This window comes from Natator depressus, chromosome 11 (assembly GCF_965152275.1).
Source record: "Natator depressus isolate rNatDep1 chromosome 11, rNatDep2.hap1, whole genome shotgun sequence".
Classification (NCBI taxonomy): domain Eukaryota; kingdom Metazoa; phylum Chordata; order Testudines; family Cheloniidae; genus Natator; species Natator depressus.
Window position 1 is genome coordinate 46,384,256 of NC_134244.1, and position 24,177 is coordinate 46,408,432.

Consider the following 24,177-nt stretch of genomic DNA (forward strand, 5'->3'; position numbering starts at 1 on the left):
TGAAAGATATTTTAATAATTAAAATACTGAAAGTTTTAAGAACTAACTTCAAACAACTTTTTTTTAATCACTCTATGAAAATAAAGTAATAAGTCAGAATTTATTTTTGCTTATATTTTGATCATTAAATGCATTAAAAGTATTAAATGGCTTGAAAGTTTAACAACTTTATAAACAAAAAGGTCAAAATCATACTCTATTACATAAATTATTTGGTGGTGTCTGATACATAGCCAGTTTCTAATTTAAAGCTGGTGTTTTCAAATTCATAGGATGAGCAATATTTGTTCACAGGTCAAAAATACAAGTTTCTGTAATGGCACATTTGGCATATTATCGGAAAAGTTCAAGTCTATCATCAGATAGAAGCAAATTATCTAAATACTAACCACATTCAATTGACCATGTTAGAATATGCAAGCTGCTTAACTAAAAATCTGAGTTAAACATAGAAATATGAAATAAAATCAAATACCAGTGACGACAGAATATAACACAAAGAGCAAGGTGGCACAAGTATACACCAGAGTCTGGTAGCCTCTGGAGGAAATGAATCTGTCACTCTATATTGCTGTCTCTGTGATTGTTGATGCCCTGTGTAGTACTGAAAACGCCAATGAAGACAGGATAAACTGGTATACTACAGATGGCACAAAGAATCATAACCACATTTAGCATTTTCCAGGGCAGCTTTGCCAGAAGAGACAGCCCAGCTGCATCCACCCATCAAAGATTTCTGCTGACTGACATGACACTTGCAGATGGATTTTTTGTGTAAGAATGTGCATCATGATATGCAAGATTACATTAATCTTTCATGCTTGTCTGTCCCTGGTGCTAGTACAGTTCAAGCTTTTTCTCCAGTGTTTCTGGATATTGCTAAAATTATTAGTTTTGGTGTCTAAAATAATGATTCCATATCCACAGTATTATCTACCCCAACATTATAATTGTAATATTTCTATTGACCATTCAGATGCTGCTGACACGAATGGAAAGCTTCGAACTAATAAGTATATTTCATATTTGTACTAGTCAATATTTATTTAATTTGAAAGAGATATAGAAAGCGATGTAATTTGCAGTCATTAATTACATATTACAATACATTTTTCATATTAGTTACAACAACAGAATGAACATCTTCAGAGAACTATCATTCAGCATTGCTAATGAATTTCCACAGTAATAAGTTCCTGTAACTATAAACTAGGTTAGCATACCAGGGGAGAATCTGAAGCAGTATGCTATCTTGAAATCAAAGTTAGTGAATTACAATTTTGCTGCTGAAGCATATATATTGTTGCATGACCACAAACAGTTTTCTAGCATTGTTTACAATATTAGCTTCACAGAGAAGTATTCTTAGGTGGATGAAAAGCTTAATATTAAGGCACTGGTGCATTCAGCTTCTTTGTTCTTCCAGGTGGGAATTTAAATCCCCTCAACAACAGCTATAGTACATAAAAAATAAAAGTGACTAACATAACACAGTTTGCAAATACATTGCTTTTGATGTGAGGATGTAAAAAAGGCTAAAACATCATATCATTAGTATTTCACGGTGATAAAAAAAATCCTCCTCTGCAACCATATGGTTGATAATGGGCTACACCAGAATTTTTTAAATGAACATTGCAACTTTTAAACAACTTATTATGACAGTACTGGGAAAAAATAAAAATGGTATGCTTGCTATGCTAAATTAGATTTTTTTCTTTTTTTTTCTTTTGATTTGTTAAAATGTACTCAGAGGCTTCTTAGTGTAATATACATCCATTCACAATGAAATCAACTCACAAAGAGCTTACACAAAACACACACAGCACACACGACTCAATACATTCAAGCCACCTCTTTCAGTCAAACATATGGATGAACAAAAAGACCATGAAGCACACGCTGAAGAATGAGAAATTTTGTTTATTGTTGAACCAGTGAGGGAAGTGAATTTCAGCGCTAATGTCCCCTTCTAAGAACACAGTTCTCTTTTCCCCCCCTAGGGTTCAAATCAGGGAACAATATGCAAACCCTGCTGGTCTCAACTCTCGTGATGATGCATAAAGAGGAGAGTTTCCAAGATACCTAAAAGCTTAATCAAACCACTTATGGAAGTGGTTTAAGATTTAAAGATGCAGTGTACCAAGAAAAGAATACCTAATCACTATCAAGAACCAAAAGCTGTGAAACACTGTTCATAAGGAAACTACACATGCCTCTGAACTCATTAGCTGTGACGTGATAGTGCTCTTCTTCGGTGAACTTTACTAAGAGTGCATCTGAGCAAACTAATCACTGGATCATGCAGCAAAACCTAGATTTGGTGCCTGACGGCTCCCCAACATTCAGCTCCTATTTTAAAGCCACATATTCATAGCTAGCAGAGCCCCATAACTCAAGTAGCCCACAAGAAACTAAGGGTTCAAGAACAATCCCTACAACTAAGATAAAAGCAAAAAAAGACAGTGAGCAAATCGTTTTGGCCTTTCAATATGTGGGACAGTTCAGCATGACATGTATAAATACTGGGTCCTTAGCCACAGACTAAGCCCAATAGGATTTCAACTGCTAATGTAGAGCAACAGATTAACTGGTGCTAATACTTGGAGAAAAAAAGCTAAAGTCCTCGGACAAACTTTATTTACTTTACAATCAATAACAAGTGCAAGTTTTCAGTTGTATTGGACTCTCAACTACCCTCTGGGGGCCCTAAGTAGGAATATTTTGTCCCCCGCCCCCAACACATACTTGTCATTGCAAGTAAAAGGGGCTTGAGCTGCTTGAGGCCCTAAGCAATTGCTTAGTCTTCTTATGCCTAGCGCCGGCTCTGACTCTCAGTACATAGGTTTCTTACTATGTAATTTTATACGAGTCCTACCAATGTGTTATTTTACAATTTGCTCTGCACCTAAACGTTATAACAATGTATCAATTTTAAATGATTTGACACTATAATACTAACCTTTCCCAGAAAAGGCAGATAAAGAAAAAAAGTAAGATAATGAGCAGTGGTATACGTTACAATTTACTCATTTACCTATATCACATTCTCAAGCACGTGTGTGATATAGTAGCAAAGAGGTTAGTATTTCTCTCTCTGTCACACACACAGATTCCTAAAAATAATTACTATATAACATATAGTAGTATTACTATATAAAATATATTACTACAGAAAACAGAATTAAAGATAATCTCTGGTGTGCTATAATATATGGAAGAAAAACACTAATTTAATATTAGTATTATAAATAGCAAGGCATAAAATATCCAAATTTTTGAGGAAAGTTTTGTATTATCGTTTTCCAATAGCAAAAATTTTGAATACCTACAGGTATAGGTATTGCCAGCTACTTTCCTGCATTCTGTTCTATATATCAGAACTCTCTACAACCATTCTGAAAAGATTATTAAAATATTTTGTATTGTTTGGGGGTGGGAGAGAAAACAAAAGATACATAAAAATATTGTGATTTTTACTGTACTAACTAGCCACATTCTTATGTCACTTCAGAAGTTCATGTTCACTGTATGATACTTTTGAACAATGCATTTTAAGTTTTAAAGATGAATGTATGTAGCTGTTAATTTACAATGAATTCAAACTGAATTCTTAGCATAGAGGATTCTTTGAAGATTTCAGAAAAAATGTTTATTCTAAGTACCCAATATTACAGTATGTTTGTGAACTGTGGCATATAACCTTACTGCCTGACAAAATCCAAAGCCATTATTTGAAAGGACATTAACATTGCTATTAGTGAGGTACCTAAACTTCTGAAAAGAGTACAAGTGAACACTACCAAAACTTTTATTCATTCCCAATTAAAACTGTTTTTAAATGTACAAATAAATGTGTATTTCTATACTAACATTTATAGAATTGTCATGTAATTTTCCCAGTTTACCTGTAGGAGGAGTGTTAGGCAACTAATAAACCTTGCAATGCCCTGGATATTGCCAAAGTAGAACTGCCTTCAGAATAATATGTTGAATATGTTTTTAGTTAGTTCAGACAGCATTTTATATAATAAAAAAAATCAGAAAATAATTTAAAACTATTTTTTTGTTAGTAAGAGAAACAGGTGGTTAATGTCATTACAACGGTGCTTAGTTTAATTTCCTATTAACTAACATATCTACAAAAGTTTTTATATAAACTTAGCTATTGGCAGGTTATTTGGTTTATAGAAAGAATTCCATTAGCTACTGCACAAACAGTGTTAACAGACAAATGATATTACCCTTTTTAAAAGTTAAAACATACCCTCCATTTATTTGCATTTTTTAAAAAAGCAACTGAGGCAGAAACCAGCTAAATGAAAGATGTTTAGTCTTACTCCTGCACATTAAATGATTAAAAATATTCACAGTGACTCTTTATTATTGTCATACCTTGGTATTTCAGTATATCTGTTATAGATTATACAAATGTTTAAATGATAAAACTTATATAAAGCTAGAGATTTTTTCCTTAAAATTTGAGACAAAAGTCAAAATGCTATTGTTAACTGACTCATTACCAGTATACAAGAAAATTAGTTTCTATTCATCTATGTGTGTTTCCATGTCTCACCTCCTATTTCTTTAGCTGAACTTACATTACAAACATTATTTTTAAAACATATACAAATATTGGCACTAACATCATACACAAACAGAACCACATTATTCTTCTATTATATTCTTTTGCCTAACTTTTGGGCCTGCTCCTATCAGTCTTGCTTGTGCAATCTCAGTGAAATCATGGGACTATTCACATGAGTAACCACTGCCTGATAAGGCCATCTGTCTGTATTTTGTCTAATCTGGGGAGTGATCCTGTTTTCACTGACTTTAATAGGAGCAGGTTTGGGCCCTTAAATTGTAAGCTCTTTGGTGCAGTAACCTGTCCTTTTACATGTGCATAAGGTATGAAACATATTAATAGTGACATATTAAAAAGAATTAATGTCTGAAAATGTAAAATTGTTTGGAGTATGAAACTTTTTAATCCCACCTGCCTGTAAATTTGCTCTCTTCTGACTGGCAGCACAGATTCTGGGTTTCTCTCTCTCCCTTCTAGAACAAATAGGCAGAAAAAATGGCCAATCAGATCGATGGATTTTTACTCCCTGTAGCAACGACTTCTCTACACTCTCCATATGATTCCTTCTGAAATGAAATAAATCCAGTTAAGTTTCTGTATCTCCCTACTGTGGAAGAAATAAAACATCTCCTTTCCTTTCAGGAATCAAATCCCTTTATAGCACTATTTGTGCTGAATCAAATTTACAAGTAAATAGGATTAGAATTGTCCTTCCATGCCTGGACTTTCAACACCACACATATTGGGCTCTTAATAGTAATATCTTAGAAGACATCTGAGGAGGGAACGAACAGGAAACATGACTGACAACTATTTTGGGGGAATAACAGGAATTTGTCTACTGTTGTTGTTCCTCTGAAGTTATGCTTACCAGCCTATAATTGCCTGGATCACCTCTGGAGCTTTTTTAAAAATTGGCATCCAGTTATCTACTACAGAAGCTGATTTAAGTGATAGGTTTCAGAGTAGCAGCCGTGTTAGTCTGTATTCGCAAAAAGAAAGGGAGGATTTGTGGCACCTTAGAGACTAACAAATTTATTTAAGCATAAGCTTTCGTGAGCTACAGCTCACTTCATCGGATGCTCCGAAAGCTTATGCTTAAATAAATTTGTTAGTCTCTAAGGTGCCACAAGTCCTCCTTTTCTTTTTGCATATACCACAGATAGTGGTTCTGCAATTTCATATTTGAGTTCCTTCAGAACTCTTAGATAAATATCATCTGGTCCTGATGACTTATTACTGTTTAATTTATCAATTTGTTCCAAAATCTCCTTTATTAACACCTCCATCTGGGACAGTTTCTCAGATCTGTCACCTAAAAAGAATGGTTCAGTTGTGGGAATCTCCCTCACATCCTCTGCAATTCGCCTTGGTCTACACTAGGACTTTAGGTCGAATTTAGCAGCGTTAAATCAATGTAAACCTGCACCCGTCCACACGATGAAGCCCTTTATTTTGACTTAAAGGGCTCTTAAAATCGATTTCCTTACTCCACCCCTGACAAGTGGATTAGCGCTTAAATCGGCCTTGCCGGGTCGAATTTGGGGTACTGTGGACACAATTCGACGGTACTGGCCTCCGGGAGCTATCCCAGAGTGCTCCATTGTGACCGCTCTGGACAGCACTCTCAACTCAGATGCACTGGCCAGGAAGACAGGAAAAGAACTGCGAACTTTTGAATCTCATTTTCTGTTTGGCCAGCGTGGCAAGCTGCAGGTGACCATGCAGAGCTCATCAGCAGAGGTGACCATGATGGAGTCCCAGAATCAGACAAAAGAGCTCCAGTATGGACTGAACAGGAGGTAGGGGATCTGATCGATGTATGGGGAGAGGAATCCATGCTATCAGAACTCCGTTCCAGTTTTTGAAATGCCAAAACCTTTGTCAAAATCTCCCAGGGCATGAAGGACAGAGGCCATAACAGGGACCCGAAGCAGTGCCGCATGAAACTTAAGGAGCTGAGGCAAGCCTACCAGAAAACGAGAGGCAAACGGCCGCTCCGGGTCAGAGCCCCAAACATGCCGCTTCTATGATGAGCTGCATGCCATTTTAGGGGGTTCAGCCACCACTACCCATAGGCGTGTTGTTTGACTCCTTCAATGGAGATGGAGGCAACACGGAAGCAGGTTTTGGGGACGAACAAGATGATGATGATGATGATGAGGTTGTAGACAGCTCACAGCAAGCAAGCGGAGAAACCGCTTTTCCTGACAGCCAGGAACTGTTTCTCATTCTGGACCTGGAGCTAGTACCCCCCGAACCCACCCAAGACTGTCTCCTGGACCCAGCAGGCGGAGAAGGGACCTCCAGTGAGTGTACCTTTTAAAATACTATACATGGTTTAAAAGCAAGCATGTGAAAGGATTAATTTGCCCTGGCATTCGCGGCTCTCCTGGATGTACTCCCAAAGCCTTTGCAAAAGGTTTCTGGGGAGGGCAGCCTTATTGCGTCCTTCATGGTAGGACACTTTACCACTCCAGGCCAGTAACACGTACTCGAGAATCATTGTACAACAAAGCATTGCAGTGTATGTTTGCTGGCGTTCAAACAACATCCGTTCTTTATCTCTCTGTGTTATCCTCAGGAGAGTGAGATATCATTCATGATCACCTGGTTGAAATAGGGTGCTTTTCTTCAGGGGACACTCAGAGGAGCCCGTTCCTGCTGGGCTGTTTGCCTGTGGCTGAACAGAAATGTTCCCCGCTGTTAGCCACGGGGAGGGAGGAGGGTTGAGGGGGTAGCCACGCGGTGGGGGGAGGCAAAATGCGACCTGTAACGAAAGCACATGTGCTATGTATGTAATGTTAACAGCAAGGTTTACCCTGAAAGACTGTAGCCACTGTTTTATAAAATGTGTCTTTTTAAATACCGCTGTCCCTTTTTTTTCTCCACCAGCTGCATGTGTTTCAATGATCACAGGATCTTCTCCTTCCCAGAGGCTAGTGAAGATTAGAAAGAAAAAAAAAAAACGCACTCGAGATGAAATGTTCTCCGAGCTCATGCTGTCCTCCCACACTGACAGAGCACAGACGAATGCGTGGAGGCAAATAATGTCAGAGTACAGGAAAGCACAAAATGACCGGGAGGAGAGGTGGCGGGCTGAAGAGAGGGCTGAAGCTCAAATGTGGCGGCAGCGTGATGAGAGGAGGCAGGATTCAATGCTGAGGCTGCTGGAGGATCAAACCAGTATGCTCCAGTGTATGGCTGAGCTGCAGCAAAGGCAGCTGGAGCACAGACTGCCACTACAGCCCCTGTGTAACCAACCGCCCTCCTCCCCAAGTTCCATAGCCTCCACACCCAGACGCCCAAGAACGCGGTGGGGGGGCGTCCAGCCAACCAGCCACTCCGCCACAGAGGACTGCCCAAAAAAAAAGAAGGCTGGCATTCAATAAATTTTAAAGTTGTAAACTTTTAAAGTGCTGTGTGGCATTTTCCTTCCCTCCTCCACCACCCCTCCTGGGCTACCTTGGTAGTCATCCCCCTATTTGTGTGATGAATGAATAAAGAATGCATGAATGTGAAGCAACAATGACTTTATTGCCTCTGCAAGCGGTGATCGAAGGGAGGAGCGGAGGGTGGTTAGCTTACAGGGAAGTAGAGTGAACCAAGGGGCGGGGGATTTCATCAAGGAGAAACAAAGAAATTTCACACCGTAGCCTGGCCAGTCATGAAACTGGTTTTCAAAGCTTCTCTGATGCGTACCGCACCCTCCTGTGGTCTTCTAACAGTCCTGGTGTCTGGCTGCGCGTAACCAGCAGCCAGGCAATTTGCCTCAACCTCCCACCCCATCATAAACATCTCCCCCTTACTCTCACAGATATTGTGGAGCACACAGCAAGCAGTAATAACAATGGGAATATTGGTTTCGCTGAGGTCTAAGCAAGTCAGTAAACTGCGCCAGCGCGCCTTTAAACGTCCAAATGCACATTCTACCACCATTCTGCACTTGCTCAGCCTGTAGTTGAACAGCTCCTGACTACTGTCCAGGCTGTCTGTGTACGGCTTCATGAGCCATGGCATTAAGGGGTAGGCTAGGCCCCCAAGGATAACTATAGGCATTTCAACATCCCCAACAGTTATTTTCTGGTCTGGGAATAAAGTCCCTTCCTGCAGCTTTTGAAACAGACCAGAGTTCCTGAAGATGCGAGCGTCATGTACCTTTCCTGGCCATCCCACGTTGATGTTGGTGAAACGTCCCGTGTAATCCACCAGAGCTTGCAGCACCATTGAAAAGTACCCCTTGCGGTTTATGTACTCGCAGGCTTGGTGCTCCGGTGCCAAGATAGGGATATGGGAAAACTTCCATCTATGGCCCCACCACAGTTAGGGAATCCCATTGCAGCAAAGCCATCCACTATGACCTGCACACTTCCCACGGTCACTACCCTTGATATCAGCAGATCTTTGATTGCATGGGCTACTTGCATCACAGCAGTCCCCACAGCAGATTTGCCCACTCCAAATTGATTCCCAACTGACCGGTAGCTGTCTGGCGTTGCAAGCTTCCACAGGGCTATCACCACTCGCTTCTCAACTGTGAGGGCTGCTCTCATCTTGGTATTCATGCGCTTCAGGGCAGGGGAAAGCAAGTCACAAAGTTCCATGAAAGTGCCCTTACGCATGCGAAAGTTTCGCAGCCACTGGGAATCATCCCAGACCTGCAACACTATGCGGTCCCACCAGTCTGTGCTTGTTTCCCGAGCCCAGAATCGGCATTCCACAGCATGAACCTGCCCCATTAGCACCATGATGCATGCATTGCCAGGACCCATGCTTTCAGAGAAATCTGTGTCCATGTCCTGATCACTCACGCGACCGTGCTGACGTCGCCTACTCGCCCGGTATCGCTCTGCCAGGTTCTGGTGCTGCATATACTGCTGGATAATGCGTGTGGTGTTTAATGTGCTCCTAATTGCCAAAGTGAGCTGAGCGGCCTCCATACTTGCCTTGGTATGGCGTCTGCACAGAAAAAAGGCGCGGAACAATTGTCTGCCGTTGCTCTGACGGAGGGAGGGGAGACTGACGACACGGCTTACAGGGTTGGCTTCAGGGAGCTAAAATCAACAAAGGGTACTCCTTACATCAAGGAGTATTTCAGGCAGGACTTCACGGAGGGTTCCAATAAGAAATGGTGCACCTAAGTTATTGTTCTTATTGGAACAAGGAGGTTAGTCTGGCCTCTGATTGATACATGGCTAGATTTACCTCGCTGCACCTTCTCTGTGAGTGACTGCAGTGTGACCTAGAGCAATGAGTACCCTAGATGGGGGTGGGGGGGGAAGCAAATGAGTACAAAACAAATCTGGTCTATTTCTTGTTTTGATACACTCCATCTATCTTTTACATCTTTGGCTGGCAGCAGACAGCGCAGAAGGACTGCATGCCATCCACATCTCAGGGCTGCTCGGCAGAAGATGGTACAATACGACTGCTAGCAATCCATATCACCTGCCTGCTCACCATAAGATGGTTCAATAGGACTGACTGCAGGACAAAAGAGAATGACTTGATCAAGTCACTCCAAATTTAGTCCCTGCGCTCATGTCTGCCCAGGCGCTCCTGGCCGACGTGGCCAGGAGCACCTCGGACATGACGATGACGGCTACCAGTCCTATTGCACCATCTGCTGCCACAAGGCAATGGGTTGCTGCTACTGTGTAGCAATGCAGTACTGCATCTGCCAGCACCCAGGAGACATACAGTGACAGTGAGCTGAGCGGGCTCCATGCTTGCCGTGGTATGGCGTCTGCACAGGTAACTCAGGAAAAAAAGGCACGAAACGATTGTCTGCCCTTGCTTTCACGGAAGGAGGGAGGGAACGGGGGCCTGACGATATGTACCCAGAACCACCCGCCACAATGTTTTAGCCCCATCAGGCATTGGGATCTCAACCCAGAATTCCAATGGGCAGCGGAGACTGCGGGAACTGTGGGATAGCTACCCTCAGTGCAACGCTCCGGAAGTCGACTCTAGCCTCGGTACTGTGGAAGCACTCCGCCGAGTTCATGCACTTAATGCACTTAGAGCATTTTCTGTGGGGACACACACACTCGAATATATAAAACCGATTTCTAAAAAAACAACTTCTATAAATTCGACCTAATTTCGTAGCGCAGACATACCCGAAGACTGATGCACAGAATTCATTTAGCTTCTTTGCAATGGCTTTGTCTTCCCTGAGTGCTCCTTTAGCACCTCAATTGTCCAGTGGCCTCACTGATTGTTTGGCAGACTTCCTGCTTCTGCTGTACTTTAAAAAAACTGCAGTTAGTTTTTGAGTCTTTTGCTAGTTGCTCTTCAAATTCTTTTTTTGGCCTGCCTAATTATACTTTTACACTTCACTTGCCAGAGTTTATGCTCCTTTTTATCTTCCTTGGTAGGATCTGACTTCAAATTTTTAAAGGATGCCTTTTTTCCCCTAACCACTTTTTTACTCTGTTCTTTAGCCATGGTGGCATTCTTTGATCCTCTTACTAATTTTTAAATTTGGGATAAACATTTAATTTGAGCCTCTGTTGTGGTTTCCATGCAGCTTGCAGGCATTTCATCTTTGTGACTGTTCCTTTTAATTTCTGTTTAACTAGCTTCCTCATTTTTCTTTAGTTACCCTTTCTGAAGTTAAATGCTACTTTGGTGGGCTTCTTTGGTATTTCCCCCCTCCCTGCCCCACAAAGATATTAAATTTAATTATATTATGGTTACTATTACCTAGTGGTTCATCTATATCCACCTCTTGAACCAGATCCTGTGCTCCACTTAGGACTAAATCTAGAATTCCAGGACTAGCCACTGCGAGAAGCAGTCATTAATGGTGTCTAGAAACTTTATTTCTGCATCCCTAGCAAGTGTCTCAGGACAGAAGTTAGACATAGTCAAAGGTTGTCTGAAAAGGAACTACAACATGTATGACAACCTGTTTTTATGGAAAAGTAGGTAAAGAGACAAGTGAGAAAGCTATGTTTTCCCTAGCCCTCCAGACATATGTGACAGTCAGTAGAAAAAGGAAAAAACTAAACTAATTCTCCAAAGGTGAAATCCTGGTCTTAATGAAGTCAAGGGCAAAACTTCCCAAATATATTGTTTCCACACAGCCATGCTACAGAAGTCAAGTGCATAGTCAAAAAGTAAACTTATTGAGCAATAATTGGCAATTAGGAAGCAGGTGCAATTCTCTCAAGACTTCCATTCCATAGCTCAAGGGTGTAACCTAGATTGAACTCTTTGGGGCAAAGACCATTTTTTTTAAAGTGCACAGAACCTCTACAATGGGGCCGAGATGCTGATTGGAACCTTGGATGCTATACAAATAATAAATACTTCTCTCACTAACAATTCTCAGTTCCTCTCTATAGAAAACGTATTTGTAGATGGATTTAGAAGTACTGGTATACTGAAAAAATATTCAAATCATTTTTTTAGAGACTTAGTATAAAGAATCAAACTTCCTAGATCCAGCACAGCAGGGGTCGGCAACCGGTGGCACACGAGCCAATTTTTACTGGCACACTGCTGCCAGCTGGGGTCCTGGCCGCCGGACCTGCTCAGCCTGCTGCCGGCCTGAGTGAACAGAACCCCTGGCTGGCAGCAGGCTGAGCGCGGCCGGCGGCTGGGACCCTGGCTGGCAGGAGCCAGTGGACAGAAACCCAGACCGGCGGCAGTTCTGTCTGCCAGCCCCACTCAGCCCGCTGATGGGCGAAGTGAATGGAACCTCCTGGCTGGCAGGATCCGGGTGAGCCACTGCCAGTCTGGGGTTCTGTCCGCCACCCAGCTGAGCCCGCTGACAGTCTGGGGTTCCAGCCACCAGCCCCTTGCCAGCCTGCTGCCGGCCTGGGATACCAGCGGCCAGCCCAGCTCACCTCGCTGCTGGTCTGGGCTTCCAGCCGCCCGGCCTGGGGTTCCAGCCACCCAGCCCTTTGCCAGCCTCCGGCCCTGCTCAGCCCTCCTGCCAGCTTGAGGTACCGGCAGCCAGCCCAGGGCTCTGCTCCTGGCCTGGGCCCAGCGCTCTGCAGTCCTTATCAAAAATTACACTACAATTAGCTTAAGAACTTTGTATATTACAGTAATCGTTAAAAATGTATAATGTTAATAAATACATAGGTTTGATGAAACAAAGTAGTTGCACTTATGTGCCTGTGCTTAATTTGTGTTTTTGATGATTTACCTTCTAAAAACATCTCGCATGTCTCGCACCCCCAGAAAGGGCATCTTGCACCCCAAAGGGTGCGTGCACCCCAGATTAATAACCACTGCACTAAACTGATAATATCTGCATTTTAATTTAATTTTAAATGAAGCTTCTTAAACATTTTAAAAACCTTGTTTACTTTACATACAACAATAGATTAGTTCTATAATATAGACTTATAAAGAGAGACCTTCTAAAAATGTTAAAATGTATTACCGGCACGTGAAACCTTAAATTAGAGTGAATAAATGAAGACTCGGCACACCACTTCTGAAAGGTTGCCGACCCCTGCAATACAGGGTGGTTACAAATTAATTTAACCAGTTTCAGCAAACCTTCATTGATTTGGAGTGCTACTTTCTCTTGTAGCTCCAAGACATCAGATAATTTATGCATCTAACTGGGTAAAGCTACAAGCTATTCCATCCACTCTGTCCTGGAAGTCTGTGTGTCAGCTGGAAAAGAAGAGAAAGCTTTAAGACAACTACAGCAAGGGATGAAGCAGAGGGGTCACTATGACTGGTTTCTCCTCTTCCTGAGAGTGCATCTGATTCTAGATCAGGTAGTACCTCCTATCTAGAGGACTCAGGTGGAGGAGGCTAAAGAATCTCCACAGGATCCTTCATCTTCTTTGGAGGAGACTTCTCGGGAGGAGGACACCTATGCCTCTTTTCACTACCTTTCACTAAGAGACCACCGATGCAGAAGGCAGAGGATCATAGGGCCTCAATCTACAATACTTACACAAAAATATATTATGGATCTGTACAAGGAGACACCTGAAGCACCAGATTTTTTCCTATATTATGAATCAGGCTCGCCGGGATGTGGAATTGCAGCAGTGTGGGATGAAATCAGCTTATCAGAGCTAAGAAGTCCACCACATTAAATTTGGATCCAGCAGCAACTGTATACATCCTGGATCCTTTGAGAAAGAGAGCTTGAGCCAGACCCTAGGTTCCTAATAGTACCAACACACTCATCCACACTCTGCTGAGGGGGAAGATAATTCCATAGAACATATTTGAAGGAACTAGTCTGACAAGTCCCCTGGCAGAAATAATTGAGGCTCTGCACAGATGACTGTTTCACATCATCCGACAGGGCTTCTATCAAGTCTCTGGAGAATGCTGGGTCAGGCGATTTGACTAGACAAGTCCAGCAAGCACCCCAGTGCAGACAAGTGATCTGACTGCATCCAAGACACCCTATAATTCTGAAAACTCCTAGGATTTGGAGATGCTTACCTCTCTGGGATACAGCCAGATCTAATGGCAATACCTTGCAAAATAACGGCTTTGTCTCCCCTGTGGCCTCTTGGAACTAATGGCTGAAACTATAAATTATTCTTTCCTTGACTTCATCTAAAGAACACTGATCCCTGAATGGAGTAATTTTCCTCAAGGCAGAAAAGGCACTTTTCATGCCTATCTGATGTGGGATATAATGCAGGGCAAGAGAAAAAACGTCATAAAATCTTTTTATTTGTTTAGACTTATGTGCAATATCTTGCACAACACCAAAAATGACCTAAATTTACCCCCAAACATTTGAGGAAACATTTGAAAAGTAAAAATAATAAAAACAAACTTTTTGGCCTTCACGCAAATACAACCTGCTCATCAGTGGGTGTCTATCCACTGGGCAGGACTGGCAGGAATACGGAAATGTAATAATGCAGCTTTTGCAGCATTAGTGTATGCTTGAAAACAATTTTGGAAAAAGTTACTAGAGTACAGAAATTGAATTTGTGCTGGAAAAGTAATCAACACTTTAGCTAAGATTAAGACTCCAGGGTGCAGCCTGTTCAACCAGGCTAGAGACTGGAGAGAAATTCAGGGGACTGGGGAAGGAATCCTCTTCCCCACACAACAAAGTGCTTGCAGGGACACTCAGCAGAAGCTATTTTACCTCAATGCATCTAAAATCCCTTATGGGGGAGGAAGAATGGGAAGATCCACAGAGCAGCATGCCTCCCACCCCATGTACAGTACTTTATTGCAGAGGTGATCATACATAAACGGTGTTCCATGCTATGTGCGATCTCTTTCTGCCCTAACCTCCCACACTTGTGAGGCTATAGAGAAGGGAACTGGATTTGCTCCATTGACTACAAAAAGGGGTTAGTACCTTCCGCATTAAAAACAGCGAAAAGGAGGAATGGATTTTTTTTTTTTTTACATTTACATCCATGAATAAAAAACACAACCATCACAACTTGGGAAAGCCAGACCATAAACTCCTACATTATTTTGTGGTTTCAGATAATATCATGGTTCACGCAATCTCTAATGTAGTAGTTTAAATCATCATCAGAAACTTCAATGGCATGAAGTTTAAATCATCATCAGAAACCTTACATAGCTTTGTAAATTCCCAGCAAATTTACATCTGTTCTGCTGATCAGGTTTGATCCAAATAGCAAGGATTTGAGTTAAAGCAAGAACAGCCTTGTGAAAGGAAAAGATTATATAGGAAGTTTAATAACTCAAGAAGAGTCCACAAATAAGAAACATACATCATCAGACCTATGAGAGATTCAAGCTTTCCCTTTTTAATAAATCAAACTGTGATGTAAAAAAAACCCACACGAAGTGTAAAATATTCCTAAAGTAGAAAAACTATACAAAATAAAATATAATCAATAAATAATGGAATTGCTAAAACTAAAGCAGTGAAATGAAATAAAACGAAATGAGTAATATTACATTTAATTCAATTCTCAATGCACTACTTGTACATAAAGCCAATAAGGATTATCAGTAAATTCAGGTTGTCTTGGTTGCTTAAGTATCCGTTTTAAAAAAAGGATTAAATCATGTTCTAAAAGCAACTTACCTGTGACGTCAGTTTTGATGTCAGCAAGCTTAAAGAGAGGTGCAACTTGTTCGTAATAAACATGAGTAGCTTCTCTTTTATGACTGTTTGGGTTAACAAATACTTTTAGGGACTTTGGTCTATTTGGAAAGCCTAAAAAAAAAAAAGCACAAAAGGTTTCAAGACAAATACCATTTGGATATTTTTACAGGTGAATCAAACTTTTTAAGCAAACATCCTTGAGATTACTGGGAAAGCTTTATGTTTTTTAAAAAACTAAACATATTAATAAAGTGTTTTTGACTTGGTTTGAGGGTAGTAGTTATAATAAACCTAGAGGCCCTTACTGTCTTCTTGAATGAGTGTGCTCATTATTTTAATCTGACCCTTAATCCTGGGGCCACTGAAGCTCTGACCTGCTTATTAGTCTACAGCTAAGAATAACCAGTCAGAACAAGTTAGTCACCACCACCTACATCATTATGTGCCAGTGAGTCTGATTTTGAGCTGTAAAAACGAAGGACTGCTCCGTAGAGTAACTGTTTCTTTGGTAATTCTCTACAATGTATAATTTGAACAAATTCATAATGAATGCTAACGTAAATTAATATCTGTACATGCGTGCTCTCTAATAGAAATACCTACATACATATATGTGCTCTGTGCAGTACTGCCTTCAAGTGTAAATTCAGAAAACATGTAGTACAGTTTGTTATTCATCTGTAAGCTTGCATAAGGGTTCAAGAAGGTTGTGAGGGAACAGCATTAATACTAGCAGAGCTGCTGAGCATAATGCTTTCAATATGAAAGTGCCTTATGCTCAGTTGTGCTAAGTGAAAAAATTATCTCCAAAGCCAGAAAGAGACATAACTAAAATTTTACTTCTCACCCTAAATGGGACACAGTTCAATCCCTAAAGCCAGATACATCTTGCAATTGCTGATTAGGATCCCTGCCCTTTCTTCACTCACCTTACTTTGAAGATTGAAAAGGAATTACACAAAACATCTGAACACCCATCTGAACATTTGAATTTTAAAAGGTGCCTATACCATACTCAGAGATTCAACAAATACTAATAATAAAGCTATTTCAATATCAAGGAAAAAAAAGATATTTTTGCATTGAAGACAATTAACTTTTCCAAGTATCAAAACCTTGGAAAACTCTAGGAATAAAAATAGCACAACTAACCCATTTGTCTTGATGAATGTAAATTAAAGGACTAAAAGTATTAAAGAATGTTTACTGTACATTTTCATCTTCACTGAAAACTGAAAGGAAGTATAGAAAATCTAGCCCAGTTCTTCAAATGTTGGTATATAATTTTGATGCTCCTAGCTAATCTTGACAAGGTTAAGGACACAACAAAATAACCTGATGCTGGAGGAAGCAAATGTTAATCACAAATCCCTTCTTCCATAAAAGCCTACAGTAACTTTAAAACTAGTTAATCCACAATGAGAACCCATACAAAACTAGACAGACTACTATGACAGAGACTCAGCATGTTTACTGTACAAATTTACAATAAATGATCTGATCTGCTCTTCATTCATCTTTGCAACAGTCTGGCAGAGTGAATCACTTTTGATAATTATCCCTTAACATACTGAGGACCTCCAGGATGATATGCAACTAGAATAGGCACAATAGGAACACGAAGCAAAAATACTTGAGAGAACTGAATCTTCGAGTTTTATACTTGTTTTAGAAATTTTGGTCATATGTACATTTGAGAATCGACTTCAGAGATTCTTGAGAAATCATGCTTTAACTTAAAGACTAATTAGAGTTCCCCCACCCCAGAAGATCTGTATATTTTTGGCATTTAGTTTCCTTGTTTTTCAGATTCCTCACATTATGGTGATAGCTCGTCAAGCACAAGGCAGCTGGACAGAGTTACTTCTAGAGCCTTTCTACTCCTTCCTTGAATAGGCCAGGATGTGTCTTTTGGTCTCAACCGCTGGTTAGAGAGGTCTCTTGAACTAGAAATTTACTGCCTTCATGCCTGAATGGACACTGCTACCAACTATCTCTGATTAAAGGCACAAGGGTGGATGTGAGCCTGAAGTGGAGCATCCTTAGAGACATTACTCAAAAAAGAACCATCAGGTATGGCTCATCCTGGATATTTATATCGTGTATATCTTTACATCCTGGAAGAACAATCCTTGGTTTTATGGTATTATCTAAGAGAGCATCAGACAAAAAAAAAATGTGTTGGAAAAAACTTCCGAACAATTCAATTATAAATTTGCATGAGTCATCCAGATACATTTCCATAGAATTCTCAAGGGAACCTGATGCTGGGCTCTTTTCCTCTTCCAATATCACGGATCCTCAAAGAATAGCTAACACTCTTGCAGTAGATGAATCCTCAAGAGACATCAGTTGAAGGCATGATTCTCCTACAGAAACAAATATCTTCACAGAGAGGATACTAATGGCCTGCTCCCTTCTTCCAGGTATATGTCCTTCCTTCCCTGAATATCTGTACTTCAAACAGAATACTTAAAAAACTCCTGGTAAAATCCACTCAAAAGACAAGCCATATTTCATCCAGAAGACAGTCTGTGTCATTTTGGGTTCAGCTGCTGAAACTGACATTTATAGCATTTGCTATAACCAAGGTATACGCTTTTATGATGTTTCAATATTGAGTAATATGTGTACTCAATAATGTTAATGATTACTAATTATTTTTATTTTATATTAACTAATTTTTTAGACTATGAGAAAGCAAAACAAGGAAAGCAATGTAAAAATATATTGCTGAACCACCATAATAATGTCATTATCATAGTGATATAAATAAGCAGAACAGCAGAAAACAAAAGGTTCTCAGGCTGTTACACTTCATAGTTGCTACTATAAGACTGTTAACTCAAGTACTTTACTGTAGAATTACAGTGACCTCCGATAATATCTTAATATTTTACAAGTAGATAGACTATTAAGAAGTAATCAGACTTAAAAATGTAAAAATATAATATAATTAAATTAGAACAAAAGTGGGACAAAAATTCATTTTCATGAATTATTACTTTGTCTAAAGTATAAAGAGAGAAATCATGCAAGCCTGTAGCAGAGGTAGGATTCCTATGTTTCCAGTATTTTTACCTGTGGTGAAGTAAGCTGGCTTCAACCAACTTGGGGGGAAAATAACTGTTTAAACTTTACACCATATCACCATTTTAATTGTATGTTGTCTAATTTGTTTGTAAAATATATATTTAAACTACATGAATAAACAAATCTTACTATGAACAAACTGGGGAGAGAAGAGTCAGGGGTTGTGAAGGTTTGTACAGAATATGTGAAAAGGTGGAGAACTTTGAGGTGTTGGAGAACTGTACGGATAAGACATACACAAAGAATGGAGTTATAATTTCACTACCTGCCCAGGATCAGGAGAAAGGGTGAGAGAGAGAGAGGCATAAGAGAGATATAATATTGCTACCCCACTTAAACTTTAACATAAAAAAATTAAAGTTTTAAGTTTTCCAAGATGCCTGTGCCCAAAAAGGACTATGCAAAGTATTAAAGTAATCTGGGCATTCAAATGAGGACAGGTGTACGGCACATTTTAAAATCTTAAAACGGTAAATTTTCGGAGACTTGCATCTGAAAGTTTCATCATTTTACCACAAATTCATGAGTGCAATTTTTTCGCCCTATAAAGAATCTAAATTGCAATTCTAAAAATTAACAAATTGGTCTATCATTTAAGTCTGGATTATTCTTTTCTTTAAAAAGTGAACTATTATTGATAAATAGATTGGAGATATTATATGGATCCTAATGTGATTCATTGACAGGAGAGAGCTGTTAATAAAAAGAATAAATCACAATAATGTGGTGTTGTATACAAAATTTCTGCTTTTTAAATATTAACAACTTAGCTGGTTTAGGAAAAACAAAAAGAGCTAAAAAACCAAAATTTTATTTATAAAAAAGCAAGCATCATTGACTTAAATTGACCAGTCACATGCAATTGATTGTTCAATATGTCAGCATGAAGAAATATACTATGCTGATTATATGATTTTGTGTGTACTAAATGGTTACCAATAAATATGACTGGAAGGTGATCATGACAATAAACACTGGTTCAGGGGAACAGTGGGGAAAAAAAAAGTTTCCCATCCCAAAGCAAGTGTTAAAATGCAGCAAACGGGCCTGGATTTCTGAATTACGTATTCGTCAAAAAACAATTTCACCTTTAATGAAAAATTTTGTACAAAAACAAAATTATGAATTGAAATCTTCAGAAAATCTCTTGAAATTAATAAATAATTATTGGTAACTCTTATTGCCAACATATACAATAAATAAGATTTACTACTAATTTGAAGCTGACTTCAGTCCTTCAGCCCTCTGGTATCCTCACAAACTGATATTCTGTTATATTGTTTACCGTAGCTCCTCCATCTGAAGTGGACCAGCAATCTAAAACAGAATGGCCAACTGTTCCTCTGGTATTAACACATGTGCTAATATGCACTAGTTTAAACTTGATCTATCAGTGAATCAATGAACCATGAAGGGTGGGGGTTAATCAGGGTGTTTGGAAAACAAAGGCTCATAGGGCAGGAGAGACGCTACTCTCAGGCACACATCTGTGCTGTTTTCAGTACTTAGCTTTATGGCAGTAGGTTTATGTTACAAAAGTTAAGAGCTTGGAATCATGTCAGTGTCATGTACATTTATAACTATTTTACACAATAAGCAACATCAAGTATGTTACGCATAAGAAAAAACTAATAATGTGAAACAAAGATTTGTTAGCGTAACTATGGATACGCCACAGTTAATGTTACACTAACCAAAGTTAATGTTTAACATTAATAGTATAATTAAAACTTCATGCATGAAGCTGCAGACATTAACATTAAATCTTAGTGTGCGAGGTGTGCTGCAAAGCAGTACATAAAATATAATACATTCTTATATTAACAGCTACTATATCATTTAGTTTCAAGCTAAATTTTAGATTACTACCCATTGAAGAAAAAAATAAATAAATAAATGCATTTAAATGCTTTCTAATATACTTTTATTGAATGTCTACAAATGTCTATTTAGAGTCATATCAAATCTAAATTATTGCAGATAAAAACATTGCTGAGTATTGTTACATCTCTCTTTTGGGTCTTTTGGTTGTTTCCTACTAACAAACATACACTAATTTGTACTAAAGACCGTATTCTCTTAAATAACACTTTATTGAAAGAAAGGCTTATTTCTTTGTATGTACCCATATGAATAAAAGCAAAAGTCATCCTTCTGAAAATGTTGAGTCTAATTCAGAAGACATAAAATAAGTTATGTCCTTATTCTTCAATTGGGGCACTACAGAAAAAATGAAAATATGTTATAAAACAGAGGTCTAAATAACTACATATAGGTGTTCAGCTATGAAAAGGCTGAGCACTGTAATATAGACAAGATAGAGTTGGAACTGAAGTTCTCAGAAAGCTGCACTCTCTACAGAGTAGATACTCTTGGAACATATGTGATTACACACAAATTGGAAGCTATAGAGCAGTGTTTCTCAATCTTTTTGATACCAGGGACTGGCTTGCTGGGTTCCTAAACTGTGTCAGGGACAGCTTGTGGATCGGTGCCGGGCCATGGACTGACTGTTGAGAAATTCTGCTATAGAGAATACTACCCAGAAAGAGGATAAAGGGGCTGGTGAGGGGGAGAATACCACATACCAGGAACATTAATATAGAAAACAACCCACAAAAAAGCAAAATGAAAATAATGTTTATTTTGCATTTCAGCAAAGGTTTTCACGAGGTCTTCATCAGAACTGCCTTCAAAATAGAATTCACGTCAATTCACCCATACTAAAAACTTTTTGTAGTTTAATTAAACAAAAACAACAAAATCTTGACTTTTTCCATATAAGGTACATAAATCAGTAATTACATCTATTTTAGATTATTAGGAACGCATCCTTAATTAATATTTAGCTACTGTGCCCAATAAAAATACATGTTTACGATAGCTGCTCACATGTACACATGCAGTTACTTTGGTAACCCACCTGCTTTTCATCTGCTCCAGCCTAGGTGTAATAAAAAATCACCCACGTAAATAATGCAATAATTCACCTGAAACGTCATCTATGTTTTAGATGCAATGCAATGAGAGATGCACATATAATCTGTAATAATTTTTTTAAAAAGCACAAAACTTTGCAGATTTTTCTGTCACTGTAAAAAGTGAAAACAAAACTTTTGAGAAATTTCCAATGAGTTGCTTTTGTAAAGATGTCTTTCATAATGTTCTTTGAAAACAAGCTGTGGGTCAAGGCCATGAACACTCATGGCTGATCAGGGTAAAATTTTCCAAAGTACCTACTATGACTTAAGAGCCTGAATGTTATTGAAAGTGAATGGGACTTAGGCAATTCTGAAAATTTTACCCCTAAACAATTTTTAAAAAAAAGTTTCTATCCTATTCCCAGCAGAAGGTGGAAGAAATTTCTAAGGAACCCTTTTAATTACTAAAAAGTATAAAAACTAGAAAATCCATATTCCATTGAAAATTCTTCCCTCCTATGTTTGACATACTGATAACTTGGTTTTTTTTTTTAATCTCAAATTATGCTCTTTGCCTTATTGTACAAATTCTGCTGCTGACGTACCTGCATTTCTTCCAGATATGTATCTCATGTCACTTTAATAATACTGAATTGTCACTTTTGATTTTCTAGATATAGTTATGAGGAGGGGTTGTCTTATTTCTTTGATTTGCCTTCAAACGTGAATTTGTACTTGCAGAATTGAAACAAGAAAATTTGTGGTGTGGGTATTTTTGTTTTGTTTTATTTGTTTTTAAAATGACATATGAACTACACAGACTTTCTTTGGTACTCTGGGGGCTGCAGATTCCCCATACCCAGAGGGTGAGAGATAATGTGTATTCTCCCCTGACACCTAAACATTACACAGTCGCAGGTCTGCAGAGGGAATGGGACTGACAAAAGAGCTGGAAATAGCCACATTGCACATAATACTTTTCTAAGATCCGGGGGGGGGGGGGGGTTTCCAACTGAAAAGCCACAAGGGAGTTACTTCTAGCTGAACCCAAAGCAACCTGAGTAGGGATAGTGCAGCTGCCATTGGGGAACATATGGCATCACAGCTCCTGATGAATGCAGGGAACTCAAAGAGGAAAGCACAGGCACTTGCTGCTCTCTATAAAGTAGCCTGCGCTTACGAGTATTCAGAGATCTGCAGGAATCTTGGCACTTTTGCATATATAGATGTTTATGGGTGAAGCCCCTGCCTGACCTTTGAGGAAGAGGGAAGATGCGAAACACCTCAAATATTCCTATTCAGAAAATTTAGAGAAGAATGCAAGCAGAAATAGTAATAGATTCATTATTTTGCCTTCACTGGTATCTGCTTTTGATAACAGCTGGGTGGGAAACAGCATTCCTGTCCTGCAAAGACTGATATTTTAGAAATTTTTTCCAGTTCTGCATCAGGAACAAACTAAGATGTTTCAATATTTCCAAAGAGAAACCACACAAAGCAGCCAGTAGCCTAGTGGTTAGGGCATTCATCTGTGATGTGGCAGTCCCAAATTCTAATTTCTGCTCTTCCTAATTCAGAGCAACGACTGGAAGCTGGATCATCCACATCGCAGGTGAATGTTGTAACCACCAGGCTATTGGCTTTTCTGGGATGGGTCTCTCTCAATCTCTCCTGTTGGAGCTATCCTGCTGGGTAGAAATTAAATACTCATTTGACAAGAAAGGGAGAGAGACTTTTTAGCCTGGTAGTTTAGGCACGGACTTGAACCTGTCTCCCCCATGTGTCAGGTGAGTGCCCTAACCACTAGATCACTTTATATATATAGCTTTTTACTCTGAAAATATTTAACTATTCTTTTCCAAACACACATACCACCTATAAAACATTAGGACAAATTCTACACCATCATACAAGAGCAGAAGTATGGTGAGAAAACATGAAGCTTAAGAATCAAAAAATAAATAGCAAGAAGAAGAAAGACCATAATAAAAATTGCATAAATACTGAGAAATATTGCCTTTCCCCCAATTTAGCATTATTTTTATAGAACTTGTAAAAAAATATTGGATCAAATTCTCTGTTGGTGAAAACTGGCACAGACACATTGACTTTAATGTAGTTTTCCAATTTACACCTGCACAGATTTTGGCCGAAAGTTTAAAAGCAGCATGTAAAGAAAAAAACTGTGGTGATAAAAAGAATAAAATCTTTGACCTTCCTGGTATGGAGAAACATGTTTAAATTATGTGAAACAGTGGCATAGACTAAACCAGGTCTACTTTCTGGGAATCCCCACTACCAAAATATGTTCTCATGGTTGCTGGAGAATAGCCTGCCAAGTTGATCTACCAAGGTGTTTTAAAGTGAAGTGCAGCACATCGGTGTGATTTAATTCAGAATGCACCAATCCCTTAGCCATGTGGCTTCCTGACAGAGTGGAGATGATCTTGCTTCCCCATGCCTGTTCACATAATGGATAGTTGTGGTACTGTCTCTCAACAGTTGCATTTTGGATCCTGAAAGAGGCAGGA

At 39.2% G+C, this 24,177-nt stretch overlaps 1 protein-coding gene across 3 annotated transcripts in view; it reads right to left on the minus strand.

The window, feature by feature from the left end:
- CERKL (CERK like autophagy regulator) overlaps nt 1-24,177 on the minus strand; it is a 96,705-nt gene that overhangs the window by 26,873 nt on the left and 45,655 nt on the right. For all 3 annotated transcript variants that reach the window (XM_074967711.1, XM_074967710.1, XM_074967712.1), the window contains exon 3: nt 15,612-15,743. In XM_074967711.1, coding sequence (XP_074823812.1) covers nt 15,612-15,743 — 132 coding nt within the window. The remainder of the gene's footprint in view (nt 1-15,611; nt 15,744-24,177) is intronic.